The 20,139-nt window shown below is 47.9% G+C and overlaps 1 protein-coding gene and 1 pseudogene across 2 annotated transcripts in view; one reads left to right on the forward strand and one right to left on the reverse strand.

Moving 5' to 3' along the window:
- Positions 1-12,433: 12,433 nt before the first annotated feature.
- LOC118757782 (ubiquitin-conjugating enzyme E2 W-like) lies at positions 12,434-13,246 on the reverse strand (annotated as a pseudogene).
- A 4,412-nt stretch (positions 13,247-17,658) lies between these two features.
- Positions 17,659-20,139, forward strand: part of PRKCB (protein kinase C beta) — a 292,330-nt gene continuing 289,849 nt past the window's right edge. Inside the window, exons 1-2 of one of the 2 annotated variants that reach the window (XM_004586824.4) lie at positions 17,659-18,034; positions 18,924-18,955. In XM_004586824.4, the coding sequence (XP_004586881.2) occupies positions 17,862-18,034; positions 18,924-18,955 (205 nt within the window). In that variant the 5' untranslated portion in view covers positions 17,659-17,861. The remainder of the gene's footprint in view (positions 18,035-18,923; positions 18,956-20,139) is intronic. The other variant, XM_004586823.4, reaches the window with a different exon arrangement.

The raw sequence follows: 20,139 nt of genomic DNA on the forward strand, positions 1-20,139 counted from the left end.
TCCCCAAGTGGCCGCAATGGCTGGAGCCGGGCTGTCCTGAAGCCAGGAATCAGGAGCTTCTTCTAGGTTCCCCACGTGGGTGCAGGGACCCAAGACTGAGCCATCCTCTACTGCTTTCCCAGGCCCCAAACAGGGAACTAGATGGGAAGTGGAGCAGCTGGGATATGAACCAGTGCCCATATGGGATCCCAGTGCTTGCAAGGTGGGGATTTAGCTACTAGGCCACTGCGCTGGGCCCACCTCTAATTTTTACAGTGATTTGCCTTTCATTTCCTTGAGCTAACTTTAATGAGTTTTTATTATTCACAATAATTTTTTATTTTTCAAAAATATTTGTTTATTTTATAGGCAGAGATTGAGATCTTCCATCCCCTGGTTCACTCCCTAGATGGCTGGGCCAGGCTCAATGCCAGGAGCCTGGTACTACATCCATGTCTCCCATGTAGGTGGCAGGGACCCAAAGACTTGGGTCAAAAGTGATTTTAACACACCATTCTTTTTTTCTTAACATTTATTTATTTTTATTTGAGAAGCCGATTTTTACAAAGAGAGAAGGAAAGACACACAGAAATCTTTCATCTGCTGATTCACTCCCTAAATGGCCGCTGATCAGAGCTGAGCTGATCTGAAGCCAGGAGCTTCTTCCAGGTCTCCCTCATGGGTGCAGGGGCCCAAGGACTTGAGCCATCCTCTGCTGTTTTCCCAGGTCATTGGCAGAGATCTGGGTTGGAAGTGGAGCAGCCAAGGTCACGGACTGGCATCTATACGGCCACAAGCGGAGGATTAGCTTGCTATGCCACTGCAGCAACACACCTTTGTTATGAAGAGCTGCTCAAGCTTGTTCATCCTGAAATAAGTTAAAATAAAATTGCAGCAAGATGCCACTTACCACCACCTATCAGATGGACAAAAATAGAAAGTTCTGACACCTTTGTTTTTAAGGTTGTGGAGAAACAGGCATTGTCATCGCAGCTAGTGTGAGCACAAAAGGTTGTAGCCCTTGGGGAGGGCAAGCTGGCAGCATCCATCAACTGTGAACACGCTCTTGCCCTTTGAACTCACTGTCCCTGCTTCTGGGGATTTATTCCATGGTGTACTGCCAGGGGGAGGAAAGGCTGAATGTTAAGGACCTTTTTCGCAGCATCATTTGTAATGGTAAAAATTTGGAAATAACCCAAATGAGGGTCTGGTTAACTAGGCACATCCTTATACGGAATAGGACACGGCTGTGATGGCTAACGAAGCTCTCTGGTCTAAGAGGAAAAGAATTGCAGGAAGATTCTTAGGCAACAATCCAGAATACATGATTTGGCACATGGCATGGTACCTTCATCATAAATAATAATAAGTGTATTTACTTTCATTTATTTTAAAGCCTGGGTGATACACTCACCGACACACACTCAGAGGTCTTCGATCCTCTGGTTTACTCCACAAGCACCTTCAACAGCCAGGAGTGTTGAAGACACTCCCCTCTCCCACGTGGGTGTTGGAACCCAAGTACTTGAGCCTCCATCCACTGCATATTAGCCGGAAGCTGGAAGGGAAACTGAGGCAGAACTGGCTCTCAGTCACTCCAGTAACAGATTGCATATCCCTAGTGGTATCTTAACAACCACACCAAACACCTGCCCCAGTATGATAGCACTTGTTTGGCAGGGGTGTGTGTGTGTGGGGATGAATCTATAAGTAAATTGCATGCTTATATTAACAAGGTAAAGAGGAAACAAATTAACCACTGGGCACAATTACTTCTTGGCAATGAAGGAGCATAGCTGGGATGGGAGACATCTGCTTCCAGGACAACCATTGCATGTCATTTTGACTTTTGAAAAGGGGTCTATTTTAGCTGCTTTGAAAACAAATCCAAGTAAAGAGTCATTATGTTGGTGAATTCGTTATGTCATTCTGTTCTCTTTAATCACTTGAAGAGCTCAGGGCAGTGGGGAGAAAATAGGCCATGCTGGAACCTTGACATCTGTTTAAAAAAATCTCTGAAACATGGAATGCACCAATAAAAGTCCAAAAGCAGAGAAAGTATGCGGTAAGCATCCCTCTCCATGAATAGCTTTTTGCGCACTTTCTACATTTGGTCCTGAGGCTGCCTGTTCAGACCCTTCCTCCCCTGGCCACACTGCATTGGCAGGTGCAGGGTTACAGACGGATGTGCTGCTGGACCCATTCAAGATGAAGCTCACCAGCCAATTGCATTAAAGAATCCTGGGACAAAGGGACATATTCTCCTAAAGGTTTCTTTCTAACCTCTGGGGCTCAGGAATTCTCCGAGAGAAACGACAAAATCTATTTTCTCTCCCTCTAATGTTCTCAATGTGTCCTCGGATTATGGGCAGCAGAAGTTGCTTGTGGGGGGAGTGATGCGCTGGAGTCCTTTCATGATAGTGGGCGGGAGGTACGGTGGGAAGCAGGTCGGGCTCGATGAGGGCTCAGAGCTCCCTGAGTCTGAGGATTTGAGCCTCAGCCCTTCTCCATCAGTAACCAGGTGACCTTGAGCATGCCCTTGACCCGTCTGTGCCTCATTTCTTCATCTGTGAGGGGGATAATGAGGTTGCCTGTCTGAGTTAGGTGAGGATACAATGGACCAAAACATTGAGAGACATACTCAGCATGTATCAATGCTAACACTGAAGAAAAGATGATTTTGTTACTAGATGACTTCAGACAGAAATAGGAGACTTGGCAGTTATATAAAAGCTTACTCCTGCCTGGTCTTTTCCCAATCAATTAGGCTCAGCTTTCTAGAAAAAAAAGATTGAGGAGAGGACTCAGGACCACAGTTCACAACGCAACTAGGGTTCCAGAGGCTGTGATGGTCGCAGACAGCGAGCTCCGCCCTGCCTTCACCAGGGCCTGGCTGCCAGGAGACGAGTGCTCACTGCCACCCACCCCTCAACTCATGCATTGAAACCCTGTCCTCACAGGGGATGGTATTTGAAGGTGGAGGTAATTAGGTTTAGATGAAGATGTGAGGGTACCATCTGCTTACAGAGTGAGACAAGGCCAGAACGCCCTCTCCACCCCGGGAGTACACAGAGAGAGAAGGCAGCCAGTGTCAAGCCAGAAAGTGAGCCCCCGCCACGCACTCGGTCTGCTGCCACTTTGCTTTGGAACTTCTCAGGCTCAAGAATCATGAGGAAAAAAAAAATGCAGCTAACATGTCATTATGGTGGTCAAGGTGACTGCTGAAGAGTCAACACAAGTAGGGTTGGTGGGGTCACCAGGGCTGCTCAGGAGGCCGGGTGGGGAGCTGACAGGTGAGGCGCACCTGGGAGTCAGGAGAGGCTCTTCTGAGGCAGGGATGGGAACAGCAGCTCCCCACCGAGTGATGACACAGCCAGCGCTCTCCCAGCAATGGTGGTAGTGTGCCAGTGGTGGTGCTAGTATTAGTAACAGTAATAATTAAAACACACTGACAGGTACCCCTTTAGCCCAGTGATTGAGTTCGTACCCCTTTGTGGAGTAACTGGCTTTGATTCCTGGCTTTAGTTCTGACTCCAGCTTCCTGCTGATGCAGACCTTGGGAGGCGGTGCTGATGGATCAGGTAGCGGAAACTCACACTGAGTTCCTTTCTTTTGGCTTCAGTTTCTTGACTGTTATGGACATTTGGGGAGGGAAGTAGCAGATGAGAGCTCTGTCTATGTGTTTCTCTCTGTCGTCTGCCCTTTCAATAAGTAAACACAAACATAAATAAAAGATCACATGGAGGGCTTCCATGCATTAGCTTGTTAAATCCTCATACTTCTTTGTGGATGTGCTTTGTATTTCCACAACTCAGCCTCATTTGCCTAGTCCTAATCCTGGTCATCAAATCCTGTCTTTGTTTCATTTAAAAAATAATTTTAAGGGCCCAGCGTGGAAGCCTAGTGGCTAAAGTCCTCACTTCGCACGCACCAGGATACCATATGAATGCCAGTTCTAATCCTAGCAGCTCCGCTTCTCATCCAGCTCCCTGCTTGTGGCCTGGGAAAGCCGTCAAGGACAGCCCAAAGCCTTGGGACCCTGCACCCACGTGGGAGACCCGGCTCTTGGCGCAGCACCGGCCATTGTGGCAACTTTTTGGGAGTGAATCATCGGACAGAAGATCTTCCTCTCTGTCTCTCCTCCTCTCTGGATATCTGACTTGCCAAAAAAAAAAAAAAAAAAAAAAAGAATAAAACCTTTTAAAATAATACTAATTTTTAAAATATTTATTTATTTATTTATTTATTGGAAAGGCAAATTTGCAGAGAGAAGGAGATCAGCCTACTGGTTCACTCCCAACAACTGGAGGTGAGTTGGTCTGAAGCCAGGAGCCAGGAGCCTCTTCTGGATCTCCCATGTGGATTACGGGTCCCATGGCTTTGAATGCACTTCTGCTGCTTTCCCAGCCTGTAACCGGAGAGCTGGATCTGAGTGGAGCAGCCAAGATATAAACAGTAGCCTGTATGGGCTGCTGACACTCACAGGTAGAGGATTACCTTGTTGAGCTACCATGTTGGCCCCTAAAAATCAGTTTTGTAAGTGTTGTAATACCCGCTTTTTTTTAAGACTTACTTTGTTTTTATAGGGGAGTCAGATTTATATGTTTTTTTGTTTTAATGGGAAGTCTCCACTGCCTCCACGTGGGAGACTTGGCAGAAGCTCTGTTCCAAGGCTGTGGGCCGTCCTCGACTGCTTTCCCAGGCCACAAGCAGGGAGCTGGAAGGGAAGTGGAACAGCTGGGACATGAACCAGCGCCCACATGGGATCCCAGCACATGCAAGGCGAGGACTTTAGCCACTAGGCTACCGTGCCAGGCCCCACTTTATTTTTATTTGAAAGGTAGAAAGATAGAGATCAAGACTGAGAGATCTTTTATCTGCTTGTTCGCTCCTCAAATACCACCAAATAGCTAGGGCTGGGTTAGGGCAAAGTCCAGGGACTGGTTCAGGTCTCCTACATGAGAGCCGAAACCCAAGTACTTGAACAATCGTTTGCTGCATCCCAGGATGTGCATTGGCAGGTAGCCGGAATCAGATGTGCAGCCAGAACGAGCACCCAGGCACCCTGTTAGAGGATGGGCGGGGGTGGGGCTGCATTCCCAGGGGCATCTTCCACATTGTGCCAAACACCTGCTCCTCAGCTTCATTTTAACAGTTGATACCATCCTCTGTGTTAAAGTGCTTTTGACATTAATTCAAGCTGCATTCAAGTATTATAAGTTTTGCTTTTTGATTCTTTAAATGTTGAATGTTCTTTAAATCTTGTAGTCAATGTGTGCCCCTTTCTATCCTTGCCTTAGTTAGTCCTGGTCCAGATGGGAAAATTCCAGAGGTCCAGCGAGAGCTGCCTGGCCCGTCCAACTCAGGCTGTCTGTGCAGAGAGCATCTCCGGCTCCTTTGCAGACAGTGTTACTCATATTGAGCATTGCAGAGCCTCTGCAGTGATGTTCGTGCTGCTTTACCATGGCAGCACAAAATCCTCAGGGAAAGTCCTCTTTAGGGAGTGCTTTTAATGATTTGCAAAACATTAAGGGAGACATTTTGGAGGGGTGCAAACGAGCTTTTAGCACCTCTTCAGCGCCTTATGAGCAGCTCTGACTTTCCTCCAGGTCCCTTGCCTGAAGAGCTCTGGGAGCTGGCATTCAACACTGCAAACCCTTGTTGGGTCTGGGCCACCCTGACTGTTCTGTTGCCTCTGGGTGGACCCGAAGACTGCGATGGAAACAGCACTTCACGGAGGTGTTACACCTCTTCACTGGCGCTCTCATGCCTTTGTTTTTTTTTTTTTTTTCAGGTGACTTTCCTTGAATTTGGTCAACCATACAAGAAATTTCTCTGACCTGAATATTGGGTTTAAGTGTGCTATGTTCATTATGACCTAGCATTTTTTCCACCATGATTTCCTGTTGGAGTTCCTGGTTGTTGCCCTGCTCTGAGCGCCCACCTAGGCACTAGAGGCCCTGAGGAAAGTTAAGAGGAGGCTGGAGTGCTGGACTTCTCTCTAAAGGAAGCCTTGACTAAGGAAGTAGAAAAGATACAGAACAAAGGGTCTTCATAGAAAACACCAAGCACAGATACTGAGAGTCAAGCCCAGGGTCTTAAGTTGGAGCAATCCTACTCCTGCTTGTCTAAGAGAAATGGATGAGTGTGTCCACAAGGAAGTTTATGTTAGGGCTTTCCAAAGCGGTACCAAACTGGTAACAACCCATTGGCCATCAACATCAAATGAATAAGTAAAGTGTGGCATATTCCTGTACAGCAATATAAAAACATGAACTATGATAATATACACACACACGCAAAAGCAGGCGAACTTAATAAACTTTACACACTAGTCAAGAATGCAGAAACTGAGCCTGGTGTGATAACCTAGTGGCTAAAGTCCTCACCTTGCACTCACCAGGATCTCATATGGGCGCCGCTTTGTATCCTGGCTGTTCCACTTCCCATCCACCTCCCTGCGTGTGGTCTGGAAAAGCAGTTGAGGACTGCCCAAGGCTCTGGGACCCTGCACCCATGTGGGAGACCTGGAAGAGGCTCCTGACTCCTGGTTTTGGATGGGCTCAACTGTAGCCATTGTGGCCACTTGAGGAATGAAGCAGCGGATGGAAGATCTTTCTATCTGTACTTCCTTCTCTCTGTAGCTCTGCCTTTCCAATAAAATAAATAAATCTTTTTTTAAAAAATGCAGAAACTGTGCATGAAGTTCAAGAATGGATACAACTAATCTATGATCTAACCTTAACCATGAAGGAATTTGATACTACACGATGAATGAGCCTTGAGTATACTGTGCTCAAAAAGACAAACCAGTGAACCAGTGGATAGACAAAAGACAAGCATTGCACCAGGGCACTTCAAAAAGTTCATGGTTTGCATTTAAAACAGAAATGTGTCGGGGACAAGAAAATTGAGATCTACATATGGGGGCCCTCAATACATTTTGAAAGCGGCTTGGCATAGATTTCAATAAATACATTTGACTTCTGACTTAATTTTCCATGATCTTCTTGCCATATTCTCATGCAATTCCACTTGTATGAGGTACCTTAAGTGGCTGAACTCATGGAGACAAATTGTAAAACACTAATTATCAGGGACTAGGGAGAGGGGGGAAAGAGGATGGAGCATCACTGCTGCGTGGATGCAGGGTTTCAACTTTGGATCGTGGAATGTTCTGGAGATTGATTACACAGATGAGGATATGTTGCATTACCAAGCTGTGCCCTTATGAATTGCTTAGGTGGTGGATTTTATGTTCTACGTTATGTGAGGATGGGAGTCAGGGAGTGGTTCTCCCCGGGGTGGTGTTTCCTGGGAAAGTGTTCAGGAGAGCTTTTCTGGGACCTGGAACTTTTCTGTAACTTCATCTTGTGAAACTTACATTGGTGTAGGCATTTCTGAAGTGCGTAGAGCATCACCTGCTTAAAATAAGTGGCCTTGGTTACATATGTGTTACACTGCAACATCAACAAGCTTTTCAAAGATTTGCTTATTTTTTTTTTTTTTGAAAGACAGGGAGAAGTCTTTCTATCCACTGGTTCACTCCCCAGTTGGTGCAATGGCCAGTTGAGCTGATCCAAAGCCAGGAGCTTCTTCCAGGTCTTGCACATGGGTACAAGGGCTCAAGGCTCTGGCTCATATCCTGTTGCTTTCCTAGGCTATAAAGAGAGAGCTGGATTTGCAGTGAATCACTGGGACATGAACTGGCATATGGGATGCCGGTGTTTGCAGGTGAAGGATTAGCCTGCTACATCACTGTGCTGGCACGATTTTTTTTTTTTAGTAGCTGGTTATTGTTTCTGGAAGAGTTTTCTTATGCAAAACTTTTCCGTATTTTCTAGACACAAGTGTGTTTCTTAGAGAATGCCAAGCAGCCGCACTGAGTGTTCTACGGAGTCAGAAGGCCGGGCTTCGAGTCTTGCAGTTGCCAGTTTCTAACAGGGGAGCCCTGGGAAGTTCACTTAAGTTCTTAGTGTCTGAGTTTTACCCTCTGCATAAAAAATAGGGCTCACATGGCAGAGACAGAGAGTGCATGGGAATTGTTTAGCACAGAATCTGGTTTATGATAAAATTCCATCAAGACTGGCATTTTCCCCCTTCCAGTTTAGAAGTCTTGATTAAATATACCAAGCATCACATTGATCTTTTTAGCTGTTGTTAAGCGTGTAGTTCAGTGAGACACAATACTTTGAGATTGTTGTGCAATTTTCACCGTCTAGCGCCTGAGCTCTTCTCATCTTGCAAAACTGAAACTCTTTACTCATTAAATGGCAGTTTCCTGTTTCCCTTGCCTCCAGCCTCCAACAGCCACCATTCTACTCTCTGCCTTCAAGTTGTTGTCTAGACTGGGGACCTCTTGTAGGTGGAGTCACACAGTACGCTTGTCTTCTGGTGACTGGTTCATTTCACTTGATATAATGACCTCAAGGGTTAGTCACATGGTAGCATGGGTCAGATTCACTCTCCTTTTAAAGCTGAACACTATCTCATTGCATGTTCATGTCACACTTTGTACATACATTCTTCTGCCAATCGACACTTGGGTTGCTTCCACATTTTAGCCCTCTGATGAATGCTGCCGCATACTTGGTTACAATTGTCACTTCCAGACACTGATTTCACCTTTCTTTCACTTCCAACTTAGCTGTGTGTTTGAATCGAAAGTGAATCTCCCGTGGGTAGCACGTAGTTGAATCATGCTTTTAAAAATCTAAACTGCCAAACTCTAGTGCAGACTTTAACCCATTTACATTTAAAGTAATTACTGGCTAGGGATTTACTTTTGTCACTTTTTTGCTTGCTGTATGTCTTACATCCATTTTGTTCTTTTTTGCAATGCTGTCTTCTATGTTTATTTCAATTTTTGGTAGTGAAATTTTTTTTTAAAAAAGTATGCATTTATTTGGAGATCCAGAGTTACAAAAAAAGAGGGAGAGAAAAAGAGAATCTTCCATGTGTTGGTTCACTCCCTAGATGGCTACAATGATCAGCACTAAGCTGGGCTGAAGCCAGGAGTTAGGAACTTCATCTGGTTTTCCGACATGGGTGGCAGGGGTCCAAATACTTAGGCCATCTTCACCTCTTTTCCCAGGGAGCTGTATGGGAAGCAGTTGGCACCCATATGGAACGCTGATGTCACAGATGCCCCTTTACCTGATATGCCACAATGCTGATCCTGGTAGTGAAATGTTTTAATTCTTTGCTCTTCTTATTTCCTTTAAAAAATTATTTATTTTAATTGGCAAGTCAGATATACAGAGAGGAGGAGAAACAGAGAGGAAGATCTTAAGTACGATGGTTCACTCTTCACAATGGTTGGAGCTGAGCCAATCCAAAGGCAGACCCCAAGAGCTTCATTCCGGCTCTCCCAAGTAGGTGCAGGGTCCCAAGGCTTTGGGCCATCCTCGACTGCTTTTCCAGGCAACAGGCAGGGCGCTGCATGGGAAGCGGGACCGCTGGACATGAAACTGCGGCCATATGGAATGCCAGTGAAAGGTGAGAACTTTAGCCACTAAGCTACTGTGCTGCCATCGCCGCCCCCCATTTTTTAAAATATCCATTTCCAAATCAGAGTGACAGTGAGAGAGACAGAGAGAAAAGAGAGGGAGAGAGAGGTCTTTCATTTGCTGATAATCTTTCTCCCAGTGCCCCTAAGAGTAGGGCTGGGCCAGGCTGAATGAGGTCAGGAGCTAGGAACTCCAAGAGGGTCTCTATGTGGGTGACAGGGACCCAAGTTCTTGAGCCATATACCCTGCCTCCCAGGTGTATTAGCAGTGGGGTGGATCCAAAGCAGAGTCTCTGGGACCCAAACCAAGCACTCTTATAGTTGGCAGGTATCCCAAGCAGGGTCTTCACCCACTCTGCCACAAGGCCTACCACCCCCCTTCTCAATCCTTCTGTGCATATTTCATAATTATTTTTCTCTGTGGTTACCATGGGGATTACATTTGACATCCTAAATTAGAACATGAATTTGAATTTATCCCAGCATAACTTCTGCTCCTGTGCCTTTTTCTTATCCCTTTCAATTATTGCTTACGTCTTTAGGTAGTCTGTCTAAAACCACTAATTTTTTTTTTAATAAACATTAGTCTGATACACCATGTAGAGAACAGACATGGGAGCTATAACTTGGTTAGAATACTAGCTTTTGTAACTGCCCCTGTATTTACTTTCACAGAAATCTATTTCCTCATAGTGCTTGAAATACCATCCTTTCATTGGAACCTATTGGGCTCCCTGGAGCACTTCTTGCAGGGAGATGAGCTCCTTTAACTTCGACCTATCTAGAGTGTGTTACTTTCTTTCTCATATTTAAATGACTGTTTTGGGAGTTTTGAAAAGATATTTACAGTCACAGTATGATGGCTCAATTAGCTAATCCTCCTTTTGCAAGTGCCAGGATCTTATACCGGGCACCAGCTGATCTCCTGGCTGCTCCACTTCCCATCCAGGTTCCTGCTTATGGCCTGGGAAAGCAGCAGAGGATGGGCCAAAGCCTTGGGAACCTGTATACATGTGGGAGACTCAGAAGAAGCTCCTGGCTCCTGGCTTCGGATCAGCTCAGCTCTGGCTGTTGTGGCTGTTTGGGAAGTGAACCAGTGGACGGAAGAGTTTTTCTCTGTATCACCTTCTCTCTGTAAATCTGTCTTTCTAATAAAAAGAAACACATCTTGCTAAAAAAAAAAAAAAGTTTATTTATTTATTTGAAAGTTACAGTTGCAGAGAGAAAGAGAGCAACGTTTTACTTGCTAGTTCATTCCCCAGATAGCTGCAATGGCTGGGCCTAAGCCAGGCCAAAACTAGGAGCCAGAATCTGTTTTTCAGGTCTCCCAAATACATACAGCAGCCCAAGGACTTGAGCCGTCCTCTGCTGCTTTTCCAGGCTGTAAACAAAGAACTGGACAGGAATTGGAGCAGCTGGGACATGAACCGATGCCCATATGGAATGCTGGCATCACAGGCAGTGGTATTGCCTGCTGTTGGTCATATTTTCTTCAAATAATCATTCAAAGTCATTCCCCTTTCTCTCTCTCCTCTCTCTCTGAGACTCCCTCTATGCCCAGGGTGCTTCGGTGATATTCTGAAGTTCCTCTACCCTCTGTTCACTCTTCCGATGATTTTCTCTCTGTTGTCCTGTGTTTAAATTTTTGGATTCTCTCTCCTGATTGCTCAAGTGTGCTCAATTCTCTCTCCTCGTCACCTCAGTGAATTTTTGTTTTGGTAAACATATTTTCAGCTCTGTAACTTCTTTTTTTTTTTTTCCTTGTCTTCTGATTTTTTTTTTCTCTTCCACTTGTTCATGCATTATCTTATTGATTTTCTCCACCTATTCCTTCAGTTCTTTGAACCTCTTTATGTTTTTTTTCTTATTAAGGCATTGAACCTTTGTCAAAAATGTATTTCTTATTGTAGAATTGAAGACAAGATGATGCTTACAAGCAAAGAAAAGTTACAAAGCAAAAGCTTGACCAGTTTTTCAGTGAGTCTTGTAACACTCAAACTTGACTTAAAACATAACAAAAGAAACAAGATTGTGAGTTTGTGGATTTTCTAAACATAAATAAATGAAGTTAGTGTTTAGGCAGTAGGGTTCTGGCTGATGGCTAGCAAGAAGTAACCGAGTGTAATCTACTTAGAAAAAAATCTTTAGTATACAATAACAAGTCCAATTGATGGACTGCAGCACCTTAGTCATCACCACCAATTTTCTCACTTCAGAAACAAACCTTTGATTAAACCTTATATTACTCAGACCTTTACTTCTGAGACTGAGGAGTTAGATACAACAAATGAATTTATTTTCACCATAGGGGTAACATATTGCACCTCTCTGGCAATGTTACTTGAAAACCATTCATGTCAAAACAGTTGGACAGCAGATGTAACAAATAAATTTGCAATGATTTTTCATTACAGTTGTTGGCAGATGCGTGTTAATTCATGTCGTTAACCTCAGGATCACAGAGCACAGAATCCAAACATAAACAGTTGGCGTGACTTTCAAAGCAATGTTGGATCCCTCACTTTATTTATAATCCTACCATAACTGATAAGTTCATTTTATAGGTCCTGTCAGGCATTAATAATCATTGAGTAGCAGAAGTTAATGAACTTTTCCTGTTACAACAGCAATGGCCGGCAATGAATGTCTTAACATAAGCAGGGAAGTCATTGTTATTGTACAATACAGGAGGATCTGGAACTCTTCCAAAAGCTAAAAAAAAAAAAATAAAAATTAAAAAAATGGAATTATATTTGACATTTCCTGACACCTGCATTGATACTATGACTAACAGAAGCATGTCAGTTGCCTGGACGGAACCAGCAGTCAGTATGCACCTGGAATGCACACAAGTAAAATGCAGTAAAAGGAAGTAGATTTCATTGCCTATAGATCCCTTCCAGCCAAAGGTTGAAGTTCAATGACTGAGTGATCAAAGTGCTCATTTTATTCTTCTGCTAGGAGGATGACAATAGTGGCATTATCTCGAAGTTTCATCATGGTAACACCATTTTGTATTCTTTGGATTCTTGTTACATGTTCACCTATAAGAAGAGTTATCTAGTGGTTGTCTCTAAAAAGAGTCAAAAGGATATTGACTCTTAAACTTAAATAGGACTTGAAATGTTCCTATAAGTGCCTGGTGCATCCTCCATGTCCACAATCCGTTATGTAACTGAATTTTGACTGCGCTTTTCATTTAAAGTTATCCCTGGTGGTGGGTTATTGTACAAAGTCAGTGGTTCTTTCTGTAGGCGTTTCTGAACTGACACCATGATAGAACCATCCTCGCCCAAGACCAGTGAGGCTGGAGACCCATCTTTATGTTGTTTTAAAGTCAATGTCTAGTGGGATCTGGAAGTTTCTGTTGATTTATGTTTTTCTCCCTTTGAGTGGGCTGTGCTTTCCTGTTCGTCAATATTAGTTGTTAATCACCGTGAGTAGCACTTCCCGCAGTTACCTTGAAGATTGCTTAACGTTTTCCAGTTTCTATTTTTTCAAGTGTCTGAGAGGAATTGTGACATTTTATGAACTTGCCAAACATCTATCAGGAACTGTCTGTGCAACCCTCGATTTCTTTGATATGGTTTCCGCTGCGAAATGGGATTTCTCTTCAAACCCACGTTCTTTGCCTGATCAGTAGCATGTGTTGGAAACGACAGGGGCTGGTTTCTAGGTCAGTCTTACTCTGTTTTGGAATACTCAAGCTTGGAATCCAGCCACCATGTCAGGAGGTAGCGCAAGAGGCCAGCGGAGAGACCTACATGAAAGGAAACCAGTGCCACAGGCTAAGACTCCAGGTGGGCTGTCAGTGGACAGCCAGCACCAACTTAGATGCCATGTGAATGAGATGCTTGAGAGCAAGTACTATCGGTCTTAGTCAAGCTACCCCTGCTGATGCCACATGGACCAGAGATGAATCTTTATTTATAATATCTATAACCTTTATATTAAATTAATTTAAAATTGCTTCAAAGTTATCCTTTAGACTAGAACTGTCCAAGGAAATACAACATGAACCACACGTATAATTTTACATAGCTACATTACAAAAAAAGAGAAACCAGATAAAATTAATTTTAGAGATTTGCTTTGTCCCAATGTATGTCCACTACCATCATTTCAAAATAAAATGAAAGCACAAAATTATTATGAGTTATTTGACTTTCAGGGTGATCACACTTCTCATTACTTAATCATTTTTAGAGTAGCCATATTTGAAATACTACATAGTCACACCTGGTTTATGACTACTGAATGAGGGGATCAGAAGGCAAATGGCCCAGATGTGTTTGACAGACAGAAGCAGGAGGTACGGGCGGAGGAAGTGACTTACCCAGAGCCGTGTGATGTTGTGGTTTGAATGGAGGTGCCCCCTCCCCAAAGATACAAGTGTATTGTAAATCCTGGAACCTATGATTGTCACCCCATTTGAAAAAAGTCTGCACAGATACACCTAAGCAAGGGATCCTGAGGGGCAGAGACCACTCACACTGACCCTAAACACAGCGATAGGGTCCTTATGAGAGACGCAGAGGGGAGCTTCAATAGATGGAAGAGGAGGTGGATATTGGAACGCAGGAATGCCACAATCTTTTGTACCAACATGAACTTACATTTTGGCTCCTTTTCTTTAAACTTGAAGCCCCTTCCTCCATGGAGGAGAAGCCCACATGAAGACAGCAGAAGATGGGAGAGATGTGGCCACAAGCCAAGGAAGCTAGGAAAGCTGACAGTGACCACCCCGCCTTCCCCCAAAGCCAGAAGAGGCAAGGCGAGAGGCTCCAGGGGGTACGGGGCTCTGTGGCTGCCTCGATTTAGGTTTTCTGGCTTCCAGAAATAGGAGAGAATACGTTTGTTATTTTTAGTCACCTCGGCTTGTGATAACTTTTTATGGCAGCCACAGGAAATGAATATATACAGACAGCAAGCATACAGTCCTGGACGGAGGAGACCTTGGCCTCCACTCCCACACAGAACCTCCAGATTCCTCAGGGCCTTGAGATCTCCCAAACATGTCCAGCCTCTGTCCTCCCATGGTCACATTGGAGCATCAGCTAGGATTCCCAACCCCATCCTGCTGTCTTACTCCCCTGCCTCGCCGACTCACGCATGATCTCGTCATTGCTGTCTCTGCTTCTACCTCTACCGCCCATTACCCACATGGCAACCAGGGTCATCATTTCCTTCAAAACAGTAAGTCCCAGGAGGCCATTCTTTTGTTTCCAGCTCTCTCGTGGCTTACATGCAACAAAAGCCAAACTCCATCTTATAGGGACAAGTCCCTGCAGGTGCCCTACTACTTCCTACACTTCATCTCCTAATCGCTGTCCCGTCTCTGTCCACTCCAGCCATGGCTGGAAATCGCCAGGCTCTGTCTGCTAGGTGCTTGGCCCATTCTCTCCCCTCTGGCTTTTGGCATTATGCTGTGTTCCCTGTCTGGAACATACTCCCCCAAAAGAGTCCCATGGCTCATCCCCTCACTTTATTCAGACCTTGACTCATGTTTCCTACCTCTCTGTCATCAATCCTCCTACTGGCCACGGTCCCTCTTTGCTCATTTGCATGTTTCCTTTTGCCTTGTAGGTTTTTTTTTCTTTCCGGCATGGACTCCACACCACCTTGCAGAGATATGTTAGTTGGTTAGGTTATTGCCCCTCTTCCCCTCCCCGCATTAGATGATCAGCTCCGTGAGGGTGGGGACTTGTGACTGGTTTATGCCAACAGTGCCTGGACCAGTACCTGGTAGTTGCTCAGGAAGCATCTGTGGACTGAATGAACAAAAGAATGATTGTACTTGGGAGTGTGGGCTGTTTAGTCACATCTTTTTTCCTAAAGAAGTCAGAATCTGGATAATGAAGTGAAACTCACGCACCAAAGGAGAAAAAAAAAATCAGAGCTGGTTATAAAAAGGTATCCAAAGGCCATCAGTTGGAGATCCCTGACCGGCAGGGATCTGGGTCCAGTGGGAGCTGCATGGCTCATCCTCAGATGTTGCTGCCCCTCTGGGAACCAACTGGTTCTTTGAGATCCACCAGCTCTTGCATGCCCAGGCCCAGGAGCCACGAGGTGCTGTTTGTTGTTATAGAGCAAAGTCATGCAGGGCACTTGGTTCAAAAGGCAGGATGTAAGCTGTGAGCTTCCAGCTCATCGGTTCAAAGGAAGTCTACTGGAGCAGCAAGGCCTCTTGGGATGTGTCCCCAAGCCTCCCTGGGAGGTGGTGGGGCCTCTTCAAGAACTAATAATAGGCAGGCACATCCAGTTTCCCAAACATGTCAACTTTAGAAGTAAATGCTATTTTTTCTGCATTACCTTTGAATGACTACATAGGGGAGGGACATTCTATTATTACAGCCATTGCTTTCCACACGCATCCTCATGTTGACTTATTGGGCTAGACTGTCATAGCAGGTGTACTGAAAGCCCCAGCACCTCCGAGGGTGATGCCTCTTTCAGCTCATCCCGCCCTCCTTCATCCATCACTCCCCAGGCTTGGGGAGTGGGCTGCCCAACACCACTCAACAGGATTGAGCTTATGTCTCTTGTGGGGATTGAACGTGTGTATCTTCATTTTGCTGAATTTTGTCGTCCTTCTCTTTCTCTGCCACGGAAGTCACTGGCTCCCCACAGGACTGCTGGGGCTGGGAGGGGAGCCAGCCACTGGTCTCGCAGGCGATGTTGATTATGGATGAGCACCTGCTGGGTGGGGATAAGAAGGTGTTCTCTCTCTCTCTTTCTTTAGTTTTTAAAGATTTACTTTATTTGAAAGTCAGAATTACATAAAGAGAGAGAGAGAAAGAGAGAGAGAGACATGGAGAGAAACAGAGAAAGATCTTTCTGCGGGTGCGCTCTCCAAAAGGCCACAACACCAGAGCTGGGAAGGTCCAAAGATAGGTGGTAGGAGTTTCTTTTGGGTCTCCCACGTGTATGCAAGGTCCGATGACCTTGGCCTATCGTCTATTGCTTTCCCAGGCCATTAGCAGAGAACAAAATAGGAAGCAAAGCAGCAGCTAGGACTCTAACCCATGCCCATGTGGGATGCCAGTGCCATGGGTGGAGGATTAGCCTGTGCTGGCCCCTCCCTCATCCCTTCAACTAATAATTGGACCCCAAGGAGGTGTCAGTCCCTGAGCGTGGGCAGGGTATGGGGCATTGGGGTTTAATGATAAGTCACCCCTGTCCTTCCCCGACCCCTCCAAGGGCCAGAGGAGGGTAGGAGTTCATGGTCAAATATATAGCTGAGCCCAGGGTGTGGGGCACGATGGGGGTGGGCTGCCTGGGTACAGTGTGTGCCCAGGGCACTCATTTCACATCCATCTCACCATCTAGGTGACCAGGAGCCCTTCAGCCAATGTGCATGGAGCACCTCTGGGACATTTGTTAATCTCTCTAGCAACATATAAAAGAAGACCAGATGACGTTTTTGATAACAAAGATGCCTTCATGCTCTTCCAACTCAGATAGACCAATCCAGGCAGACTTGGTTTCCCCCGGATGGTGCACAAATATGACTAGAATTTGTGAAGATGAGTCAGAAATGAAAGCAATTTTAGGAACTACTGATTTATCAGATTTCTTCTCCCTTCCCCCTCTCACCACAATTGGGAGCCCCGTGGTAAGGTTAAGGAAATTGAGTCTGTGTGGAAGGGACACATGGCAAGTAAGGGAGTTTGGGCACGAAAAGCCAAGAATACTGCTCTGGGTGGTGGACACGGAGATAAAGACCGACCCTTCCTACCTTGGCAGAACGTGGTGTGTGAGTGTGGGGGGGTGGCAGCACAGGCCCTTCTCGGATGAGAGACAGCGCGAGCCCGTCCCTTGAGGAGACTGCGAGCAGAATGGCCAATGCCAGGCATCTTGCCTGCAGGGGCCAAGGGGGCAATTCACCGCACCCCTCCTAGGAGGTGCTGGGGCTTTCGGTACACCTGGGGCGCTCATCTCCTTCAGGCAGCCCAGCCCCGAAGCACGCAGGCTGCGGTCCCCAACGCCGCAGCGCTGCGGCTGAGCGCACTTCCCGGGGAGGCCGGCCCCGCCGGGGGCGGGGGGAGTGGGGGTGCCAAGATGTAAAGCAGCTGGCGGCGCGGAGGCGGGGCCTGGGCGCGATGCAAATGAGGAAGGCGGGGCCTGCCCGCGGCTCCGCCTCCCTCCCCCGCAGCTGGGGCCAGCGGTGCCAAGCGCAGCTGGACGAGCGGCCGCAGCTGGGCGAGTGACAGGCGCCGCGGCCGTCAGAGCCGGTGCAGGGGAAGCGCCCGCGGCCTCGGGCGGCAGCCAGCGGCCGCCTCGTCGCGCGCCTCCCGGGCCCACAGCCCCGCGGTCCCGCGGCCCCGGGGCCGGCCGGCACCTCTCGGGTTCCCCGGTCCCCCCCGCGCGCAAGATGGCTGACCCGGCTGCGGGGCCGCCGGCGAGCGAGGGCGAGGAGAGCACCGTGCGCTTCGCCCGCAAAGGCGCCCTCCGGCAGAAGAACGTGCATGAGGTCAAGAACCACAAATTCACCGCTCGCTTCTTCAAGCAGCCCACCTTCTGCAGCCACTGCACCGACTTCATCTGGTGAGGAGAGCGCGCGCCGGCCCCGGCGCTTCCCGGGACCCTCTTCTCTCCGCGCACCCCCCGAGGGAGAGGCGCCCCGCGCGTACCTCACGCTCCCGCGCACCCCGTCCCGCCCCGGGCTCCCTGACGGACGGGCGGTCTGGCGGGCGCTCCCTCCCCGGCCCCAGACGGCCACCCGCCGGGCGCCCCCTGACCTCTGCTGCAGGTTGCTCCGTCTCTCCATGGCCCCGGGGTCCCCGTTTCTGCGCTTCGCCCGGCGCCCCCTCTCCAGCTCCCTGCGGCCTGGGGCGTCCAGCCCTCCTGTCAGTCGTTTTTGAGTGCGCCTCTCCGAGCTTGCCTTCCCGCCCCTCAGTCTCCTGCACGCACCTCTGAGAACCCCTTCCCACCCCTTCCCACCTTCCAGGCGTGCAGGGTCCTTTCTCCCTTCGGAGCCTCCCCAGAGGACCCCCGCCCCGCAGGGTCCTTCCTGTCCCCCCGTCCTCTGGAGGAGTCTTTTTCTCTACTCTTTTCTCTCCCAGGGGACTCGGGGCACCTGGGGGGGGGGGGGCGAGCGCCTGCTAACCTTCCACCCCCCCAGCCCTCTATTTCCCCCCCATCACTCCGACGGAAACGCTGTCCTTCCCCTCCTTCCCCGTCTGCGCCCCGTCCCGCCACCTGGTGGTCGCAGCCTCCTCTCCCCAGCCTGGGCGAAGGGAGGATGTGGGGGTTACGGCCAGGCTCCCGTCTCCCCCACCCCCTCGCCTGCAGGCGGAAGGCCCTGGGGCACCCGCCTGTGTCTGCGAAGCCGCACCTGGGTGCCGGGGGCGGGGCGGGGGAGAGGAGGGTGACTTTGTAGGGGAATTGGCTGTGGCCGCTGGGGGCCTGATGCATCTCCCTCTGCTTTTTGCAGGGGCTTTGGGAAGCAAGGATTCCAGTGTCAAGGTAGGCTCTGGGGCTCCGGGACTGCTGCGGTTTGCGGGCAGAGAGAAGGTGAAAGTCTTGCTGGACGTGATCGGGTTAGGCAGAAATTGAAGAACTCAACATCTATCCAAGTGACCTCCCAGGCTAGGAGTCCTTCTGCACCAAAGGGTCCTTTGAGGGTGTGTGTGTGTGTGTGTGTGTGTGTGTGCGCGCCCGTGCAAGGATGCTCTGTCCAGGAGATGCCAGTGGGGCTGGGAGGCAGCGAATGACAAGGGAATGCTTCCGCCCTTTCTTCCCAATCCCAAGGGGTCTCCTGGATGGGTCCTGGCGTGGCCAGTCCTGTCCCTTCTCTACAACCTGCTTCTTTCTCCTCTCAGAGGGAGGTTCCGCCCAGTGTCTGCCTTGCAGAAGTCTCTGCAGGTGGCTGCTGCCTCTCCAGATGGCACATCCCCTTAAAAGAAAAAAAAAGTCATTGGTGTCTGTCCCCTGGGCGGTCTCCCTCTTTGAAAGTAGTTCCTGATGGGACACTCCTCAGATCAGATCCGGTCTAGGGGTCCCCCACCCCCACCAATATTCTGTGCAGACACGGGAGTTCCCCTCTCCATGACTGGGCACCTGGGTTCGTGGCGTCTGGTTTGAGATCCTCGACGCTTGCCAGGGATGCCCAAACTACCAATCTTGACTTGAGGTCAAGCAGGAGGTGGCCTCCAGCTGTGTCTGGCTGTCTAACTCACTTAGGATGTGTGAAACGTTTTATGAATCCTGTCCACGGTTTAGGACAATATTTTTGTCGACATTGGAGTCTCTAGCTTGAGCTGTGCTGAGAAATGCTTTGCTTTCATGCTGTAGCAAGCGTTGGGATTGAGGGCAGTGGTTTTAGGACAGGTGTTCCCATTCACCATTTTGTCTTCATTGAGCCCAACCAGGTTGGCTTCACCCATTTCCTCTGCAGTCCTTTACAGTTGAAAAGAGTGTGTGTGCGTCTGTGTTCCCACTGTAAGGCCAGGCATGGTTGAGTCTGGTGAGAAGTGACACATTTCATGTGTGTGTGTGTGTGTGTGTGTTAGGGGCAGGTTGGGTGCCCTGGTGACCTGGGTTTAGATCAAGAGGAAAAAAGCATTTGAGCTTTGAAGCGTTGAAGGTGTGGTTTGGCACTGAGTGGCGGTTTTGTTGTTGCACCTTGGTGATCCTCCTGGAGTTGTGCA

This window comes from Ochotona princeps, chromosome 24 (genome assembly GCF_030435755.1).
Source record: "Ochotona princeps isolate mOchPri1 chromosome 24, mOchPri1.hap1, whole genome shotgun sequence".
In the NCBI taxonomy this organism is placed as follows: domain Eukaryota; kingdom Metazoa; phylum Chordata; class Mammalia; order Lagomorpha; family Ochotonidae; genus Ochotona; species Ochotona princeps.